General features: G+C 53.3%; 1 protein-coding gene across 1 annotated transcript; it reads left to right on the top strand.

The window, feature by feature from the left end:
- Positions 1-1,072: 1,072 nt before the first annotated feature.
- PWWP3A (PWWP domain containing 3A, DNA repair factor) lies at positions 1,073-20,201 on the top strand. Its single transcript, XM_007954601.1, has 13 exons — positions 1,073-1,129; positions 1,686-1,771; positions 3,311-3,381; positions 4,927-5,790; positions 6,906-7,007; positions 9,213-9,283; positions 11,226-11,302; positions 12,242-12,302; positions 14,081-14,156; positions 14,484-14,534; positions 15,328-15,764; positions 17,359-17,447; positions 20,144-20,201. Exons 1-13 carry the CDS (start codon positions 1,073-1,075, stop codon positions 20,199-20,201), a joined length of 2,100 nt encoding a protein of 699 aa, XP_007952792.1.
- The last annotated feature ends 907 nt before the right edge of the window (positions 20,202-21,108 follow it).

A 21,108-nucleotide genomic window follows, 5' to 3' on the forward strand; every position in this document is an offset into this window, starting at 1 on the left:
GCCGTTGTGGCCTTCTCGGCATCCTCGCCAGGGCTTGGGGACGCCGGCCTGGGGAAGGCGGAGGCGCCCAGGGTGAGCCTGGCGGGCTTCGCCCCAGAAGGCGACGCGGCCAGCGCCCTTCGGGGCCGCTGGACCTGGGCCGCGGGGGAGGGGGAGGGGCGAACCTGGAAAAGAACCTTCCCTTCAGGGACGTTTGTCCCGTCTTTGCTGCCCCGGAACCCCCTTCTCTGCTCTGGTGAAAATCCCCCCTTGGCCAAAAACCAAACCCATTGCGAGTCGAGTCGATTCCAACTCAACAGCGACCCTATAGGTCAGAGTAGAACTGCCCCACAGGCTTTCCAAGGCTGCAGTCAACATGAGTAGATCGCCAGGTCTTTCTCCCGCAGAGCAGCTGGAGGATTGAAAGCGCCCACCTTTTGGTAGGCAGCCGAGTGCTTAACCAGTGGGCCACCAGGGCTCCTTGAGTCTTGTCATAGCTGTTAGTAGCCACACTGAACCCTGCCATTATCGTAATGCATGGTCTGCAGCTGTCCCCGTCCTTCCAGGGACGTGGCAGCCAGAACAAGACTAGTCCTCGCTCGTTTTATTATTTATTTTGCAATGTGGTGCACCGTTAACTCCCCAAACAGGGGAGGGTTGTAAGCTTTGATGGTTTAAAACAGCCTCCCGTGCCAAGGTCGGAGGCAGGCCTTGAGCCCAGAGATGTTTTATTCAGGAGCCTTTTAAAAATAATCTAGACAGAACCTCGGGGAGGGATTCTGGCAGTATCTTATTTATGAAAAAAACAGGCAACTCCCCAGGCACCGAGCCCAGTCCTTCCTGTTTGTCAGTGCTTTTTTTTTTTTTTTTTTCTTTTGCATCGAGCATCTCATTGCACAATCCCAGAATTGAAGCATCTACTTGAGGATAAGCCGAACTAACCTCTGCCCTTGAGGCTTGTGTATGCATTAAAATGGCTAACGAACGCTTTTATAAACCACTGTGCAAATTTTGTTGCAGGGCACATCGGAGTCAGACCTTCAAGTACTGTGTTTGTGCCAAATCATTACCGCTTGCCACATGAATCTAAATCATGACGGATGCCAAGTATGTCCTCTGCAGATGGAAAAAGCGATTATGGCCCGCAAAGGTGACAGCCATTATTCTGTAATTTCAGGAATTAGAAATGACTTTTGGGTGACATGTAAAATCTTTATCGGGCGATACCTAGGAATTGCCTCACTGAACTGAATGGTTGGCGCCTGGATCTGTTGGCACTGGTTCTCATTCCCCATTTAATGGGGTTTTGGTCTGGTGCTTACAAGGTTACTCTTCCGGAAGTGCCTTTTTTTTTTCACACTTAAAAAAAAAAATGAACAGAGTCAGCTCTAAAAAGACATTTAAGGCTGGAACTCAAGGAAATCGCTGGCAGGGAGCCCTGTGATAGTAAATGATTGTAGTATGGCGGGGAGGCTCTCCAGCAGGGTAGGAAAAAGAGGTCTGAGCGAACCAGAAATCTTGGGTCCTTGTCATGACCTGCCACTGTCCTTGTCCTTCAGGTTGTCCCATCTAGGAAATCAGTGGGATTGAACCAAGAACCTCTGAAATCCTGTGCTTGTAGACTGTAAGAATTACCTATGCTATGTTTGTCACCTATTTGTTTTAATATAACAAGGATTTCTTTCCTGGTTTGTTTTTTAATGTAGGTTTTGTCCCGAACAGAGACTTCAACAAAAAATAAGAGGATAAAAGAACTTTTTCTTGATGTTCAAATACTCTCCCTAAATGAAAAGTTAAGTGTTATTACGTGTTAAATGTTTCGGTGTTTTTTAATATATATAAATTGTTTTCTCTTATGGGAATTCTGATATACCAAAAAAGGAAGGAAGTCACATGTATTATCACCTCCTTGAGTAGCAGTGTTATTAACGCATTAGGAGGAAAACAGCCATTTTTACTTTGTCAGTTTGGAAATTGAAAATCTGTATGAGGCATTCTGTCAGAGCTACAGCGAGAGCACTATAGACGTTGAATAAGTATTAATTATTACCTGAGGTCAACTCTTCAGGTTAAAATAGGGGTGTTTCCTTCCAACAGATTTGTGGGTTTTTTTTTTTTTACGGAAACCTGTATGATAGACCGTCAGTTTTGAACTACTTGACTTTTGACGGTTACTCAGCACGGGCCTCTTACTCAGTGTTCAGAAAGCAGAGGTCCGCTCTTTCCTGTCCTGCTTTTGGGGATCCAGCCTCTGACAGCCCCCAACCATGCTCACTGATGATCGAAGCACTCGCATCATGTGTGATTGGGATACTGGCCTGAGAAGAGAAGTCCCAACTCTAACTGGTCTGACAGACTGGTGCGTCCACCGAGACGATGGCTTTCCATCCCCTTTAGGCTTGGAACTGAGCTCACACTTGGGGCTCAAGTTTTCAGCCAAAGGCTACACAAGACTACAAGAGGAGCAGGAAGGCTGTGGAGGTGTGGGCTCCCTAGAACAAGCAGCCATATGCATTTCAGAAGAGCAGCATTTACCCAGGGATGAAGCTCAGGAGGCAGGAAGGGCCAGGAAAGAGGGAGGAAGGGGAACGGGAACCCAGGGTGGGAGTGGGAAGAGGGCTGTTACGGGGTGGGGACTGTGATCATCGTCACAAATCGAAATGAGTGTGAATTATTGAATGGGAAACCAGTTTACTCCGTCACCTTTCACCCAAGCTGCAATCAAAAGTTACTGGGGAAAAAAAAAGAATTCCCATCTCCAAACGGTGCAAAACCCCATGTAGCCGTTGTTGCGTGTTCTTGAGGTGCTTGCCTCTGCCAGCTCCTTTCTCAGAGCTGGATCTTCAGAGCTCCCTCCTAAGCTTGCTTGGTCCCCAGCTCACACTTTCCCTGCGGCTGGGAAGGTAATTGAATACTTGAGTTTAAAAGGAAAGCTCATCCTTTTAAACTAAGACACACCTGCTGGGCTGTAAACAGCTTTTAGTGACATTATCATCGACTCTGAGAATCTAACAAAGGACATATTTGTGCAGTTGAAAGCAGGATTTGCCTCATAAAAGTCACAATTTGAATTCATTTTTACTCTTAAATCCAGCCAACCTTCTTTTGTCTTAAAAGGAGAAAGAGAAAAAACACAAAACCACATTCACCAGGGTCCTTGCTGCCTCTAACCCCAGGCATCTGAATTCCTAGTTGGCTGTGACTTTTGGTTTGAATGGAAGGTTGAGAAGGAGGAAAATGAATTTAATTGTTTTGCATCTAAAGAAAAACCCGTTTGAAAATGTCTTGGTGGCATTGGCTGGTGGCGGCTAACCGCTGTTTATCTCTGCAGAATTAAGGTGAAAAGTGCAGAAGTCAGGATCCTAAAGAAGTCTGAAATTGAGGACATCGCTGCCTCCTTAGGTAAGAGCGGCGTTCTAAGGCCTGCTGGGTTTGAGACACCTTGGGAGACTTGAAAGACTCAGATCGCTAGGTACAAATTAACTCCATTCAGCTCTTTTTTTTTTTCCCCCTTCATACCAGGGAATGTGAATTCCCTGAGCTGAAGAAGGAAAAGTAGACCACTTAACTTCTTCCAGAATTGGCCCCAAGAGCCGATCCTATTCACGGTACTCTGCGAGGCCACTGGGAGCATCAGGTTTACGTCCGTGGCCTCCAGTGTGGACAGGGCACACTGTTTGCCCCCATGAAGAGGGGGGATATGTCTTCTCCTTTTTCCTTAGCTCCTAATAAGGCTGTGAATGGCCTGAAAAGCAGTTGGTTTTGAGTTTAAACCAGGAGAGGAAGGAGGAGTGGAGCCCTGGGGCCCCTGGCCTTGGTGGTTGACCACGGTGTGCAGGTGGGGTGGGCAGGTCCGCCGCCTCCCCTCTCCTGGAGCATTCTCTTCACCCCCTGCCCCCTTCACAGTTTAGAGGTGAGGTTTGCATGAGCCCAGCCAAACCAGAGACCTGTTGTGCACGCGCGTGCACATATGTACAACCAGCAGACACCAGCAACTACTCCCTTACCTACTTGGAATTAGCGAACCTAAACATTTTTTTTTTAAATTGTTTTTTTCGTTCAAAGTAAGGGTATTTATTCCCTCTGCAAAGGCGAGTGTTCTGTGAACATCCTACGGTTTCTGAAAGAAGACCTATTTTCCTACCGCTTCAGAAACGCAACTATTGTTTCGAGCAGCATCTAGCCCCATAAGCCTTAGGTGGTGTTTCCCACCAGCTCCTGAGTGCGGTTCCCATTGTCAGTTCAGATTGTGTCGGGCAGTCATTTGTGGACGCCTTTAATGTTAACGCGGCTGGGGGATGCTGTCTCAGGGGCGGCATTGTGCCTGCTGAGTGGCCATAGTGCACCCATCATGCTGTTCAATCGGCAGCGCCCCATCGTTGTGTCGGGATGAATAAAGAGCCATTGCAGCGGGGAGGGCACGCCGGACTCTGAAGGGTGGTGACGCTTGTTTCTGGCGTTGAAAGGCCCTCGCAAAGAAGTACTGAAAATTGACCAGCCCACAATGAGGCTTTTTAATCAGCGGTTCCTTGCCCCCTCCCCAGGCAAGCGAGCATGGCCAGTGGGGCTCTTTATTTAGTGGGCATTGGGTTTTATTGACCCTGATGGAATCTGAAATTGTAAGCCCAAGAGAGGATTTGCAAAACATTTGAATACATTTGGCGCTGGGTATTGTTTTGTAGCTTGGAGGACTTTATCTTTTTAACCAATAAGGTGAAGGTCAGTCAATTTGGTTTTTTGTGGGTTTTTTGTTTTGTTTTTTAAAAAAACGGAGCCACGTTGTTATTGTGTTGCCTTGTTCTCTTTTTGGGAAAATGTTGAGAAATGTCATTCCCCCTCGTCACTCACTTAGATAAGAAAGCCCAAGATCAGTATTAGCAACCTTTTGAAGCCGTGCTGTGGTCCGGCGCCGCGTCACCGGGTATTGTTCGTTTTCTGCCCCTGTAGCCTTGCAGAATGAGGCCCCGGCCGCACCCCTGGAGGAGCTGGTCTACAGACGGTCGCTGCGAGTGGCCCTGGACATGCTGAATGAGGGAACCCCTGCCAGTCCAGAATGCCCTTCAGGGGAAGAAAGGGTGGCTCTGTCTCCAAGTGCAAAGCCCACGGGCATGGCCTCCTCGCGCTGTGGCTCCCACCCGGCTGCTTCCCACCGAGAGGACGCATCGGGCACTTCCCCACCTGGAAGGAGGCGGTGGACCCGACACAGCTGGTCAGGCTCGTCCACTTGTAAAGACGATCTCAAGTGCACAGTGGATGCCACCCAGAGGCCAGGGGACAGCAGAGACCCAGGTGTCCTGCCGGCCCCCCAAGTTGGAGCTGACCCTCAGGACGGAGGCAGGTCACAAACACACAGAAAAGCTTGGCCTCGCCCAAGTCAGAAGGGAAGAAAGTGTGCCTGGAGGCCCAGCTCACACCGGAAGGACCTTTCATCCTGCTCCGGCGTAGAGGAGAACGGGAGTAAGGGGAAGGCCGGCACCCCTCCAGCCCTAGCCTCGTGCTCCCAAGTCAGGGAGGATGACAGTCACACCAGCGCCAGTGGAGGTGGCCTGGTGTCGTCAGCGGGGTCCCCTCCTGCATTTCCAGCCTCGCCACAGAAGGCAGTTGACACCTGCCGAGAGACAGGGCCCCACTGCCCAACCTGCCTGGACGCTGGAGGAGTCCCTGCAAAGAGGCTACGCCTGGATGGCAGCCACAGGCCATCTGGTGGGACATCAGAGACGGGGCCCGTGACCTTGCACGACACTGCCGAGCACGCCCCTGTGACCTGCACACACAGGCTTCACCTCCCGGACCCCAAGAACACTGAGCAAGGTAAAGTTTCTCAGCCGAGAGGCTGGAGGTGTGGTTGTGGAGTCGGCCCTCGTGTGTTTTTAACCAGATCCTAACGAGCTCGTTCTCAAAATAGTTGTGGAGTTAGATGCCTCATTCCTCTTGGTTTGCCTTACCTACTGGGCAGGAGTCACCTCGGCCGCTTCCAGCCACTGGTCGGTTTTTTTTGTCTTGAACTGAAAGGAATCAGGAGAGGCCCACGGTAGGGTGTGGCGGAGCACTAGTCTGGGCCTTTGGAAGCACTGGTGCGGTCATAATGCCACAGCTGTGTTCTCTGCCCCCGCCCCGCCCCCCCCGGGCTGTTTTATTTGGAGCTCTTGCAAAAGCACTAACGCGGTCCCTCAGATTGGGCGGGAATCCCGAGAGCGATGAATGCATGTTGAGGTACCCGACTTGCCAGGAATCCTTGCATCAGTCCGTTTCTGTGCACTGTGATTTTTCTCATTTACGTTGCATCATCAGCCTTGTTTTCGAAGTGCTAATTCAGAAACCGTGGCTGCAACAATGGACTCACGTTTAGCAAGAGTCGTGAGGCTGGCGAAGGAGCAGGCAGTGTTTGGTTCTGTCTTACATAGGGCTGCTGTGAGTCGGAGCCAACTCAACGGCACCTGACAACTATTCAGAAACCTCAGTCTCTGAGAGGCGCTGCCTGCATTGACAGGGTCTTGCCTTAGTTCAACCCCTTTTTTTCTTGCCTCGGCAGTCTCCTTAGCACGTCCAGATGCTGCCTCTTTGCTGTTTTTCAAAAGGAAAGTAGCTACTTCCCTGCTTTACCCTCATAGTAGGGGCACTGGTACCCCACTCCCTGTATATCCAAGGAATAAGCCACGCTGGGACAAAAGGACTTCCCACCCAGAAGTCCCTCAGCTTTGACCGTTTGTGAGATTATTGCTGCATGTGTCTCCCTTCCCTTTATGAAGCACAGAGCTGTTCTCTCTGTCTCTGTCTCTCTCTGTCGTCGTTTACGTGCACTTTAATGGACATGGGCTCACTGGCACTTGGTAGTAGGAACTCTCCTCCCACACTTTTAGTCCTGTACTGTGTAGCGAGATGTCCCCAAGACATTACAGTGACAGTAAGTTTGCCATTGTTGACAGGCTGCCCACCCTCTGAGGGGTCAGTGGAGTTCAAGCCCCCTAACTCTATCCTGGAGGAAGATGAAGAAGAGGAGGAGCCCCCCAGAATCCTTCTCTATCATGGTAGGTGTGCTTTTGGGCATCACAACTTCACTCGGGAGAGAGGTTGCTCGCATCCTGGACCCTTTGCTGAGGTCTTTCTTTCAAGGCTTCTGACGCAGTTTAGTGTTTCTCTGACTGCCTCTGAGGCCTGCATCTTGACCTCTGTCACAGGAGACAGCTCTGTTAGAACACACAGGGTGTGTGGACAGTTGTGTGGGTGCCATGTAGAGGGACCAGCGCGTCGGCTTGCTTTGTCAGCTACATGCAGGACGCCCAGTGAAATTTTCATTTGGGCCCATCAACCCTTCATGGTTTGTTTTTAACTTGGTATGGCTGCTTTTTTTTGGAAACAGCTTTATTGAGCTATCATTTACATGCTGTATAACACACACGTATGGACTATTCATCTTAACATAGTCTCTGTGAGTTCTTTGTTTTTGCATTTCCACCTTTTTATTTAAAAATAATTATGGATTCACAGAATGTCATAAACACAGTACAGGGAAGTCCCAGAACCCACCCCACCCCGTGATGGCTCTTACATACTGTGGGACAAGATCACAACAAGAATTAGGCAGCACACTCAGCTCCCGCCAGGCTGCACACGCTCTGTATGTGTGTGTATATGTGCGTGTGTGCACTCAGCTCTCCCCAGGCTGCGTGCGCTCTGGGTGTGTGTGTGCGTGTGTGTGCATATGTGCGTGCTCAGCTTTCACCAGGCTGTGTGCGCTCTGGGTGTGTGTATACGTGTGTGTGCACTCAGCTCTCACCAGGTTGTGTGCGCTCCGGGTGTGCATGTCTGTGCACATGCACACACAGTCCTTGTATGTGGTTCTTGCCTGCTGGAGTGCTTTCCCACCTGTGTGTCCACGTTCTCACATCTGCATGCTGTCCCTTCTCTTCAGAGATTCTTGGTGGTCACTAGATGTTGCTCACTGAGGGGTTGAGCTGTCACCCACTGAATCACCTCCAGCCCACGGCACTGTAGGCTGTCTCATGACCCAGTGCTCTGGTGGCCTGTGCGGTCTCCAGGAAATAGTTTCTATAGGCCCCATGCCCGAGAATCAGATGGCTGGGCCCTGAGAAGGGACACCACTCCCCAGAAGGGCTGTCCCCCCACAGCCCAGCCTCTTAGTGCAGGGCTTGCTGTGGTCTCGTTGTTGGTAGCTCTGACTGTTCTTGACTTCTGATTTTTCTGAGTTTTTTCCGGACTGGCTTCTGAATCAGGCTGTTTGTGTCCTTGACCACTTTGTCCTCTTGGGGCTTCGCCCTCATGGGGCCAACTATTTTCTTCAAAACCAAATGCCTTCTCACTAGGTGGGCAGTTACCGCCCTCCCATTGGAGGGTTTGAGGCCCATTCTCTGGGATAGTTTCCCTCCCTTTACTGACCTCCTTCAGCAGCTCAGTCTGGGTGTTTTGCTGCCTTCCCTCTGCCTGGGCTCAGACTGCAAGGCTCTCTGCCCTGTGCCTCTGATTCCAGGCTCAATTTTCTCTGTGTTTTTCTGTTACTTGAGTCTTTCTTAGTGTAACCGTTAACCATACCAGAACTGTATTATCCCTCAAAAAAAAACCTGTATCCATGAAACAATACTACCCTCTGTTACTTGAATTTTTGTTTTCTAACTTATTTAAATGGTTTCCTCCTTCTGGAGGTTGTTTGGGTAAAAAGCACAGGTAAATTTTTCGATGCTCAGTTTTGCAGTTCCCTTGTAATTGTTGAAAACTGATGTCTCACAGTATTTAAGAGTCCGGTCGCCCAGACAGACACAGGCTTCGAGAGGAAGTGCCTTTGTTTGAGCCTTTGTTGGTCGTTGCCCCATTTCTGTTTTGATGCTGTCTCTGTGTGTATGTATGTGTACATGATGCTTTATTCAGGAATCATTTCAGCTTTACAGAAAGGTTGCTGAGATGGTAGACGTGGTGCTTGTCTGCCCCACCAGCTTCCCCAGATGTCAGTGTGCCCTACGTAACCGTGGACCTTCGTCACAACTAAGGATCCACCTGGCACCCTGTCATTTTGTCTTAACGTTCTCCCGGGCAATTAGACCTGGGTGCCACGAGCCCTCACATGTTCGAGCTCTCTGGATGTTATTGAGTGAATCATGTTAACGTCAGGATTAGACAGCATCACAATAACAGTGTTTTCTCATGCTGTTGCCCCCGCTAGATACAGATTTGACTTATCTGTTCTTTTTGTTTTTCTCTCTTTCTTTTTTTAATTCTAGAACCGCCTTCGTTTGAAGTAGGAATGCTAGTCTGGCTTAAATACCAAAAATACCCCTTCTGGCCAGCGGTGGTAAGAGCCCCTCTCCGTGTTTGTGCTCTTTCTGAAGTCTCGAGAGTTTGGCAGGATGTTTCCATTGTCTTGTCCTTAGTGGGGAAAACGGTGGGTTCACACACACAGTCTCTGGAGACTCATTTAACTCAGTAAGGGGAGTTTGGTTGTTTGGACAGAATGTGGCGTAAGAGTTCGTAGGTCTGGTTTTAACTGAGTGGGCCTGCTGGCACAGTGGTTAAAGCATTCACCTGCTAACCAGAAGGTCAGCCATTGGAACCCGTAAGACACTCCATAGGAGAAAGATGAGGCAGTTAGTCGGCTTCTGTAAAGATGTACAGCCTTGGAAACCTTATGGGGCAGATCCACTCTGTGCTGTAGGGTCATAGCGAGTCAGAATTGACTCAGTGGTGATGGGTTGGGTTTGGTTGGGGCCTGAAAACTCTGCTGGAAAAAAGAGTTCCAATGTTGTGCGTTTCAGACCACCACCACCCCTTAATTAGAGTTATGGTGAGGACTGGTTGCAGGCACATAGGTATTTGGGACCTCAGCAGTGACAGGGCCACTGGGAGTTGGTGTCCCAGCACCCACCGATAGCACAGAGCTCCTGCTGGGGTTGGCGATTCAGATGCAGCTGGGGACCTGGCGGCCGCTCTCGGCCTGAAGTTGCAGGTGGTTAGCGGAAGTGGTGTCAGGCAGAGGTGCTGTGCCGCCCCCTTCCGCCTCTCTCCCTCACAGGCCGCTCTCGGTTTCCCCTTTGTCGTCCTCCAGCACTGGTGGGCTGGGGACTATTCTAACTGCATCTCTTTTTTTATTGACGTTACTAAATTTCAATCCAAAAAATACTTGCTTTGACAGTCAGGAGATATCTTTTGTTTTCCTAAGTCCCATGCAGGCCGCACCTGTGTCTCCTTGCACATGACTGATTATGGTTACAAGAAAAATAGAATTAAAATCTGTGAAGTACTTTCTAGATAAAATATGTAACTTAAGTGAATTTATAGCTTACACAGAAGTGAAAAGATTCCAACCTGAGAATTTTAGTGATACCTTGTGACCCAGTCGTGAAGGGTGAATTGATTGGAGTCATGCCCTGTCTTCCCTTCCAGACTAGCTTCCTGGCAGGCACCCTATCTTCCCATCCCCTGCAGTTGCCACCCCTTTTCTAGACCTTTCTAGCCCTTTCTTTGGTTCCATCAGTTTCCTGGGCTCCTGCTGGTCAGGGACGTGCCAGACTCCTGGGGCTGAAGAATTCACAGCTGACCTTGCTACCCACACTGGCAGCTAGCACCGCTCCTAGGAGAGGGGCACCTGCACGTTATTCAGACAACCCTGTGTGCCTGGTGGCCGCCAGCGGGGACTCAGTGAATTGGGCAGCGAGGTGCAGGCTTACCATACATGTCCTGCGTTCTGAATTCACTTTGCTTGTCTGAAAACCAAGGAGGAGAATGACCGCTGAGCTCTCCAGAGAGCAAACCGGGACGATTATGTAAGAAGACAGCTGGCAGTGGAAGGTGCTGTTCCTTTCATTAAGAACCAAACCAGAAATGGCTGCCCTCTTGTGCTCCTTCACCAGCCCCTGCAGAGAAGTGGAAGCAGCGGCAGGCCCAGCGCTCGGGGGTTATGGCCTCCGACCTCACCTGGGGCCTGGGGGGTGCAGGCGGTTAAGCACTGGATGACTGACCAGAAGGTTGGTGGGTCAGACCCACCCAGGGCGCCTCAGGAGGCAGGCCTGCCCGTCTGCTTCTGAGAGGTCACAGCGGCTCTGTTCTGTCACACGGGGTCACGGTGTCAGAGTTGGCTCGACAGGAGCTGACAGCAGACATTGCCTGGGTTCCCCGCTACCCCAGTGTGGGGAGCATTGCTTCTAGTACTTAGCAGAAGTGGGATGATATCAGGGAAAGTATTTAAAATCCACAACCTTGTTTGTTCTTGTTGCCTCATTTCTTGCATTTGCCAACAGGTCAAAAGCCTCAGGCGACGAGATAAGAAAGCAAGTGTGCTTTTTATCGAAGGAAACATGAATCCCAAAGCAAGAGGGTGAGAGCTGCCACTGTTTGCTTTCCATAGATGGTTCCCATGTGAAGACCGGCGCGACTCAGACCCAGTGCCTGAGGGGGCGGAGGGCGGAGGGCAGACAGGGACTGTTCTCAGGCCCCAGGCCCTGGCAGGGTCAGAGCAGTTCCCAACGAGCCCTTCTTGCCAGCTCTGTGTCAGCAGAGGAATGACCCAGACGCTGGCTGTCATCCAGGGAACCAGCCAACACTGTGACCCTCAAAGCTACCTGCTGGCTTTGACCCTACCAAACTGACCTTGATTGGCGAGAGGGTCCTGCCCAACAGGTTCTTGCTCTTTGGCTGCTTGGCCTTGGCAGAGGGCTTGCTCCTGGAGTCAGTCCAACTTGTGCCGGCCACCTTCCACTCACATGCTTTGTAGGCTGTAGGCAGGTCAGTCACCTTTTAAAATTTTTGTGACCGTGTTTTGTTGTGGGCCAGTTATCTTCTGCTGGGCTCTTCATTATGGGATGAGAGCAAATGTGAACGTATCAGCCCGTGTAGAGCAAGCTCTAAAACCACAGTGCACCGTGGGGTGCCCAGAGCCCTGCGGGCATAGCAGGATCACCTGGCTCCCTGGCTTGTCTGGCTGCCACTGCCTCCTGCTGGTGGTGGGGGGTATGACGCCAAAATAGCAGTTCTAGACCCAGGCTCCTGAGGTGTCCCCACCAAGTGCTTGTCCCTAGCTGTGGCCCAGTCCTATCCCTCCCCAGGGATACAGTCAGTGTTTTTTGAACGTCCCTGACTTGCTAACAGCATCTGGCACCATAGGTGCCAGCCTGTACATGGCTTCCCAGGGCAGCTGAGAAGACAGATTGCTATAGGAGGTGGCGCTACCCCCACTTTGACCAGAGAGAGGGAGGACTGTCTCTTTGGCCCACGAGCTGCTCTGTCTGTTAACTTTTGCCGTTTTTGCTTCGTCCAGCATCACAGTGTCTCTTAGAAGACTGAAGCACTTTGACTGTGGAGAGAAGCAGGCACTGCTGGTAGGTGGACTGTTACTTATGCTTGTTTCTTTCTGTGGCCTGTTTTGTGACAGGTCCATTTGTCCCTAGTGTAGTTTGTGAAATCCCTTAGTCGCATACCTGCGGGTCAATGGTCCTGTGGAGTCACTTCTGGGGCCAGTTTCCCTGTGCCTGGCAGGTGTTGGCCCTCGCGTCCTATTCTACAGGGGAGGAAACGGAGGCTTTGACGAGTAGGACCATGCGCCCAGGGCTGGAGAGTGGTGGGGCTGGAGGCAACAGCAGCTTCCTGCGCTGCCCTGGCCGGCCCTCAGCCATTTGAGGAGGCCCGAGCGTCCACAGACTCACTAGGGCAGGGACTTGGAAGAGCCGCCACCATGCCTTTTCTTAGCTGACATCCTTGTGAGCGTCTCATCAGCTTTTTATGGTCAGCTGTGTTGATGGGCTGCTCTCTATATCCTGTTTGAAAGCACTTGCATCCATTTTGGAAACTGAAAGTAAACGGGGTTCATTGGGCCCTGCCTCCAGCACCAGCTTGCACAGTTTGGGGATGAAGGCAGCTCAGCCTGGACTCAGCCGAGAGCTTCCCGTCGGCTCTGGGCGGGGTGGGCGGGGGTGGTTTCCGGGCCTCCATGCAGTGGATGGGTTGTATGTTGTATCTGAGGAGCTTGTGGGTACCTGCAGGCATTGGGTGCACTTAACGGTTCTTTGTGTTTTTGTCTTAAATGCTTAGCTCTCTGCAAGGTTGACCCCCAGATAGTACCCTGAGGTTTTTTGGGTGTTTTTTTTTTTTTTTTTTTTTTTGCTTTTTGTTTTCTTCATGGGAGAAAGACCTGGCAATCTGTTCCCTTAAAGATTACAAGCTAGGGAGCCTATGGGCAGCTCCTCACTGCCACAGGGCATCACCGCAAGTCAGGACCGGCTCTGCAGCCAAGCGGGCTTCGCCCGGAGGAGTGGTCTCTGGAGGAGCTGGGGTACTCTGGCTGGCTGATGGTGTCCCAGGCCATGGCCTACTTCCTGATGTTTGTTGGGTGCATCCCTCCTAGCCCTGGCAGCGTCTCCCGGTCGCTGCGTGGTGATTTTAGTGCTCAGTGTCCTCACGCCTCACTGTACCGTGCAGCTGCAGTCCCCATGCCCTGAGTGATCCCACCGCAGCTTATGTACCCAGGCTGGGTGGAGCGTGAACCCAGCCCAGCTGGACCTTGCCACGTAAGCCAGAGTGGGACAGACGGGGGCTCAGGTGTGGGCTGACCTTGAGTCCAGCCATCAGGGAGGCAGAGGGATGCTGTTACCATCCTGCAGGGACACTGGTTGGCTGGGCATCCCTCCCTTCAATGCCAGGGGGTCTCACTGTGACTGCCCTGCCTGCTGTCATGAGGCCCCCCCAGTTGCCAAAGGTTTTAAGATCTGTGTCTGACGCCGATGCTGGCTGTGCTGGAGTGCTGCCCTTTCCACGGCTTTAGCCCTGAGAAGTTGCGGATCTCTCCCACCCCAGGCCATGAGCCTTCCTGCGTTTGCAGGATGCCAGAGTGTTTGCAGGGGTGCTGGGAGATAGTCTCTGGGGAGCCACTTTATGTCTTTCTTAGCAGTACCCAAGTAGCCTAGAGCAGCAGGCTCATGGGTGATTGTGCTCACAGACCTGCCCAGGTGGCGGGTGCTGGGCTGGCCTCTCCTAACCTCAGGAGCTGGCCTGGGGGCAGCCAGCTGTGAGTGCAGCACAGTGGCCACTGAAGCTCCAAACACAAAGAGCGTATAAGCCACCCTCCTGCTCCCATTCACCCTCCGTCTGGGTTTCTTTGCAGCACAAAGCCAAGCAGGAATTCGAGCAGGCCGTCGGCTGGTGCGTGTCCCTCATCACGGACTACAGAGTCCGGCTAGGTGCGTGGGGCCTCCCGGGGGACAGCATGGGGGGCTGGGTGTCTGACCTGGTTAACCATGCCAAGGCTCCAGAAGAAATCGCCCTACACCTGGTCCCATCCCGTCCTACCTAGCTGGACCTACCCTGCCCAGGTGCCTAACTAAAGTCCCCTCAATTACCGGGTACACAAAAGTCACGCTGATAGGGATACTTCACCGAGCTGTTGTTGGTAGCTGGCCCAGACACCTAGCTGACTGTGTTGTGGGCTGTAGGAGCCATGTCCTCCTCACCAGGTGTTGCAGGGTCTGCCTCGGCTTCCCTGCGTGACACCCTTCTCTCCTCTGCAGGTTGTGGCTCTTTCACCGGCTCCTTCCTGGAATACTATGCTGCTGCTATAAGTGAGTCCGTGTGCGGCCCTTCTTCTGTCCTTTAGAAACGACCCCTGTTCTCTCTGGGCTCTGGGAGACACTAGGTCAGGGCTGGCCATCTGTCATCACCGCCCCCTCCACGGGTCCACACACCTCCCAGACATAGCGACCCAGGCAACACACACCACGTCCACAAGCCCATCCTGGGAGCCTCACTACAAGCGCTGTGTTTGGTGGTGACCACACAGATTATTTCAGGGACGTTGCCTGCACATGCCACTGTGTGAGTGGCACTTTTCTCCTGCCTCTCCTGGCAACAGGGTCTTTGCTTGTCCTATTCATTTAGGTTTTAGCTTATTTCATCTCAGGTTCATTGTTGTCGAACACGCATAAGGGGGACGTACTCGTGGTAACAGTTTCTTCATTGACTGTTCAGTAACCCTAGTTACATTGTTCAGCTGTGCCACCACGTTCACCCTTCCAAACCGCCCTGCCACCACCAGCACTTGTTTTTTGCCAGCACAGGGATGTTGCCATGGGCAACATGCTGTCCTGTGGGCGCTACAGGAATCCAGGTAGATGGCGTGATGGTTCTTAGTGGTTGGGGGCTCCTTGCCCGCAGAATGACAGAGAGAGGAGCCTGTTAAGGGAGAGACAAGAACCCTGCCCAAGGAGGGCCCCTCAGGGACATGAGCGTTCCACTGCAGCGGGTCAGTGCACAGCGCCTGTCAGGCACCAGGGGTTACCCTGAGGGGCAGGGAGGCTCCTGGGCCACCTCAGCAAGCACCAAGCACCCAGGTGGTGGCCTTATGCTTCCCCACAGGCTACCCCGTGAGGAAGTGCATCCAGCAGGATACCCTGGGGGCAGCGTTCCCCCAGCTGAGCGGGGGGGATGCTGAGAAGCCGGAGGCAGCCAGCCCCCTGGGCCAGAGCCAGCCTTGCCGAAAGGTGCTCCCAGACCGCTCCCGGGCTGCGCGAGACCGTGCCAATCAGAGGCTGGTAGAGTACATCGTGAAGGCCAAAGGCGCCGAGAGCCACCTGCGCGCCATCCTCAAGAGCCGGAAGCCATCGCGCTGGCTGAAGACGTTCCTGAGCTCTAGCCAGTACGTGAGGTGCGTGGAGACATACCTGGAGGACGAGGAGCAGCTGGACCTGGTGGTGAAGTACCTGCAGGGTGTCTGCCAGGAGACGGGAAGCTCAGTCCTGACGCGTGTCAACGGGGACCGCATCCGCTTCATCCTGGATGTGCTGCTGCCCGAGGTTGGGGGCCGCTGCCTTGGGGCGGGGGGGCTGCTGCCCAAGGGTGGGGGGCTGTGGCTCAGGGTGGGATGTGGGGATCACGCCGCCCAGGGCCTCACAGCAGGAGCACTCCCTGGAGGGTCTTATTTGGGCATTGGTGTGTCGTTCCCCAAAACCTTGCCACATGAGGCTTCCACCCACCTCTGCACCCTGGGCTGTTAGCGTGTCAATCTTCTCACCAGCAGCAGGGCCACAGATGCCACCGCTGCACCCGGGTGTGGAGGTCGAAAGGTTTCTGCTCCGGAGTTCCCTGGGTAAAGGGAGTTCTTATTTCATTAATTCTGAACTTAAGGAGCTGTGGCGGCACAAACTGTCAAGTGGTCGGCTGCTAAGTGAAAGGGTGGTGGTTCGACGCCCAGCGGCTCTGTGAGAGAAACACTGGTGATCTGCCGCCGTAAAGATTCCAGCCCGGGAAGCCCTGCGGGGCCGCTGTGCCCTTTGTCATAGTGTGGTTCTCTCAGCAGCACCCCCCCCAGCAATCAGCCTGAACCTCAGCTGTGTGTCTCAGGCCAGGCCCGGAGCAGCAGAGCCCAGGGCTGGTGGTCAGACGCTCACGGCTGTAAGGCAGGGCCGCATCGGGCACTTTGTATCCAGTGGGAATCTGTCACACTGAACGTGCTTTAGCTCAGTTACTGGGAAATTCCAAAGGCATACAGAGATAGGATGGTGGGGCTCTCTTGACTGCCCCCTGCCTGCCTGCCCGGCACAAGGCCCCCCTCACTGTAGAGCTCCTCCACCGAGGTGGTTATCAGAAAAAAGGAAGAACTCAAGTATATTTTTGAATTTGTAAATACTTACAGAGACTGTGTATGTCTAAGTCAGGGATTCTCAACCAGTGTGATTTTGCCTTCCAGGGGTTACTGGGGCCATTTGTGGTTGTCACGACTGGGGGATGCTACTGGCGCTGAGTGGAGGCCCGGGCTGCTGCTCAGCACCCTGCAGGCCGCCCCCCCCCCAGAAGAGGGTCCTGTCCGTGTCGGCAGTGCCAGGGGATTGTATATGAAACCATTGCTCAGACTCCGGGCAACCCCATGTCTGCAGAATAGAACGGAGCTCACCAGAGTCCCTCAAGGCTGTGACCTTTCAGAAGCAGGTTGCCAGATCTGACCATAAGGACCCTTTCCAAAATGTTTTAACTACAACTGTAGTACATTGTCTCACCTAAATGCAGTGACGACGATTCCTTAGTACCGGCGCTTGTCGAGCAGTTCCCTAGTATCCAGTGTCTGTTACACGTTCAGACTGCCTATCGTGTCGTGCTTGCTACGTTTTCACAGTAAATCTGCAGGTTTTTTTAAAAACGCACTTGATGTGGGCCCTGTCTTCTGTCTGTGCTTTTAAAGTGCCGTGGACATCGGTCTCTAGTGCAGAAGATAATGCTGTTGATTCAAATCAGAAATCTCATTACCAGGCGAGGTTTCCCAGGTCGAGAACCATGAAGCAGGAGTTCTGTGCGATTAAACTGGGCTGAGTGCCTGTGCTCAGCACTGATGCGGGGGGGGGGGGGGGGCGTCGGGTCCTGCTGTCTGCTCTTCAGCCTCTGTGCTCTTTGCAGGCCATCATCTGTGCCATCTCCGCGGTGGACGCAGTGGACTACAAGACAGCTGAGGAGAAGTACATAAAAGGACCGTCTCTCAGCTACCGGTAGGCTGCCGTGACACCGCTGTGGACCTGTCATACGGGATTTTAGAAATCTCAGGGAATTAACTAACTTGGGTGTGTCATGCATCACCTCATCTGTACCAAGAGGTCTCGGGAAGAAGGGTTCACAACAGTTTGGACTTGGAGGAGTGGCGGAGGCCCCTCTAGTAAGGTTCCCAGGCTGGAGGCAACAGGCAGGGTCTCAGTCCACCCGTGCCTCTGAGTGAGCGAGCACAGGTTCAGGGTTTACGTGGGATATGCCACCTTGTTCCCTGACAAAGGCCAGTGTGACATAGGGGTGAGAAGCCTATGCCCTCGGGTTAGCGAGTAGCCGGCAAAGCATCCTCCCTGCAGGTGAGTGGTCGGGGTGCTTTGGGGCCTCACGTTCGGTGTCAGAACCTCCAGTTGCAGCCGGACAGAGTGAGCTCCCGGGTTGCTCGGTTCTTTCCGCGCTGCCCATGTCTCTGTGCCTGAGCTCTGAAGGTTCCTGAGGAGCATTCTCATGTGGTAGAGGTGACAGGTGGTTCTCGCAGTGGAGGGGTGTGTTTCTGTGGGTATGTACAGTAAGCCCTCCGTGGATGCAGCCAGCCACAGGTAGAAACACTCAGGGCCGTGGTGAAGTGAGTGGGCGGCGCGGTCCTTCATAGGCCGAGAGGGAGCGGGAAGTGCTGCTTCTGTAGTTTTTATGTCGTACGAGGTGTAGTATGTCATGTAGAGATAAAGTTCACAGGAGGGCATGCATAGGTTGTATGTGAATACAGCGCCACGTTACATGAGGGACTTGGACACGCGTAGATTTCAGTTTTCACCAGGGGTCCTGGAGCCCACCCCCACGGGTACTGAGGGACGGCTGCGTTTTGGAAGCATCACAGTGACCTGTGCCTTAGGGGTTCGTGCTCATTGTAGAAACTACAGAACAAACCCGTTTGTAGTTCTCCACAGAGGCCTTTGTTTCTGTGCATACTTGTCGTTTTGACCTGAGACGTCTATGCTCCCACCCCCTCACTGGACAGTCCAGAGACCTGGCTGCTACAGGTGCTGCAGAAACTCAGAGCTGTCCATCAGGACCCAGGGAGCCAGGTCCCTGCTGACGGCGCTGGCCTGTGCAGGAGTGAAGTGCGCGGGGCTGGCTGCTGGCCACGTGCCGGGCTGTGGCCACTGTTAATCTCCTATTGTGGGCCTTATGTCTGTATTTGGGACTTTGTCCCCCTTTCTCCAATCCTGTGGCCATTTCAGAAAAGATGGGCTGCTTACAATTTTACCACTCAGAATAAAGCTGTGATCAAGATGTCTCTCTCCCATGGTGTAGTTGGCTGCCCTCGGGGTTTTGGCCCCGGAGCCCCTAATCCTGTCTCTGGGCGCGCTGCCAGGCATGTGGGAGCCTGGTGGGGCTGCGAGGCAGCTGCTCTGAAGACCCAGCGTGACTCCCAGGCCAGGGTTTCTGGCCAGGGCCGCATGCCAGGCGCCCAGCCGCCTCAGGCCGCTGAGACACCGTGGTGGAGCCCCTCCCGGCTCCCAAGGAAGCGCCATCCTATCTGAGGAGGACCCAAGCGTGGGTGGCAGCTCATGGTGCGCACACACAGCCCGCCGGGTAGGCTGGCGTGGCACACGGACCCCGAGGTGTGTGGGAGTCTGGATCTCAGCAGGGTCTGCCGGCTGTCCCAGGAAGATCAGCCTTGCTGTGTTCACAGGAGTTGACCCAGCTGTGTCCGCAGCACAAGCTGAGAATCTGGAGCACAGGGCCTTAGTGGTCTAGCCTGACACCCTGGAATACATGAACACAGCCATGGCGTCCTGGGAGAAGGTCAGGCCCGGCTAGCTCACCTCCCAGCCAAGGCGTTTGCTCCTGCCACGCTGATGACGGTGGCTCTGTATTGAAATGACTCCTCCTGAGAGGAGCTCCTGCCAGCCTGCGATAGCCAGGAGCCATGCGACTTCTTCATCCCTTTACCTGCTGTAAAAGTCTCAGATGAGCTGTGTAAAATGATGAATCGCACAGTGATGAGAAGTTAATTAGGTTGAACACGTCACCCGCTGTTTTATTACATGCGGGACGTGGTCTAAATATCGTGAGGAGGGAGTGACGCCTGCGCGCGACTTCTGTCCTCCATTCCAGCTTCAGTTTTACTGTCAGCGTGCAGGCAGCGTCCACTGACCGGGACTTGCTGTTTCCGCCATCCCCCTCGCCCATCGGGTGGAGCATCCGCCCGGCTCTGCCTCACCTGGACCTGCAAGGTTGAGCTGGGACAGCTGTGCGCTGCTCGGTGGTGGGGCTGCCCTGGCTTGGTAGTCATTTCTTGTTTGGAGGTGGTTGCTTTCATTGATTGCATTTGTCAAGTGAGGGCTGGTGAGGACTGTGCTAGACTCCCTTCCCTGCCAAGGTCCCCTGTTGGTGGTCTCTCTAGCCTAAGGCAGGACTTCTGAGAAGGCCCAGTGGCTGAGCAATTGCTGGCGCTCTCGTTTTTAGCTTGGTGGGAACATCAGTAGCTGCGTTTGCCGGCCTGGCAGGTTCCAGGTGCAGCTCGCCGAGCTCAGCCCCCTCATCCCGGGCCATCACCCCGTGAGTGTGCCGCTCCCCCATCACCACACAGGCCTCTGTAACCTCTTACCGGGACTTAGTCACAGGCAGGATGTGATGCTGCATCTTTAAGACAAGGTGACAGGCGGCTGACGCCAGGTGTCCGTTGTGTCTTCTGCAGGGAGAAGGAGATTTTTGACAACCAGCTCCTGGAGGAGCGCAATCGTCGGCGCCGGTAACGGAGCCGCCGCCCAGTGGTTCCTGAGCTGCACACCGCCCAGCGCCCTGGCTTGCCCTCTGTCGGCCATGAATACATTCTGGAGGGAGAGATGCAGACAGGCCTGCGCGTCACTCTCGGCTCTGTCTGGTTCCCTGCACCGTGATGTCCTACCTCCACACGTCTGCACGACAGCATTAACAAAGCGAGCACCGTCCGCACCTGCTTTGTTTGGAAGAAGGGTTGCCGACGGGTTTGTAGGAGGGCACAATGGCCGTGTGTGTGGGAGTTCAGGGAGCGTGCACGCTTCTGTTTTTGTGTCGCGCGGAACGGGTGTCTTGAGTGATCACTGTGTAAGCTAAGCCGTCAGGTGTCGGGCGGCAGGAATGTAAGGGTCTGCTATAAACAGAGCTCCGGAAACAGCAGTTCAGTGTTCTCTTCTCATCCCTTCTGTGCGTACTTTCACCTCAAGGTAGTTTGGAGATTTTCTTTGCCACTCCTATGTGTATATATTTGAAGGAAAACGAACTTTTTTAAGAGGTGGAACCAAAGACAGGGTGCTGTCTTGTTTTCACATTTGCTGCGATGCTTGTGCAGAACAAGCTGAAAATAGTTTCTTTCTGGTGGCCTTTCCCCGTAGTCCCCAGTGGTGAACAGGTCTCTGCTGGCTGGTGGACAAGGGGGCACTGGGCATGATGCTCTGATGGGCCTCTGGTCCCGTGTGACCTCCCCTCAGGGCTGGGTCTGACCTCAGCAGCCAAGCAGTATCCACACACGGCCAGTTCTCCATCCAGGTGATCGGGCCCGATGGCTGAGATGGTGTTCTGGGGTGGCTGCTCGCCCCCCAGAGTCCCCTCAGTCACCTTTGTGACATCTTTGGGAACACATGCTGTGGGAAGATCAGGCACTTTGTCCCAGGCTGATGGGCA

The sequence above is a fragment of the Orycteropus afer genome, unplaced genomic scaffold (genome assembly GCF_000298275.1).
Source record: "Orycteropus afer afer isolate SDZICR_OR568_19922 unplaced genomic scaffold, OryAfe1.0 scaffold00466, whole genome shotgun sequence".
Classification (NCBI taxonomy): domain Eukaryota; kingdom Metazoa; phylum Chordata; class Mammalia; order Tubulidentata; family Orycteropodidae; genus Orycteropus; species Orycteropus afer.

Coding starts and splice junctions, on each gene's coding strand:
- PWWP3A (XM_007954601.1), top strand. CDS start 1,073: ATGACGGATGCCAAGTATGTCCTCTGCAGATGGAAAAAGCGATTATGG. Junction 1,130..1,685: donor AGCGATTATGGCCCGCAAAG/GTGACAGCCATT, acceptor TTTTTAATGTAG/GTTTTGTCCCGAACAGAGAC. Junction 11,303..12,241: donor ATGAATCCCAAAGCAAGAGG/GTGAGAGCTGCC, acceptor TGCTTCGTCCAG/CATCACAGTGTCTCTTAGAA.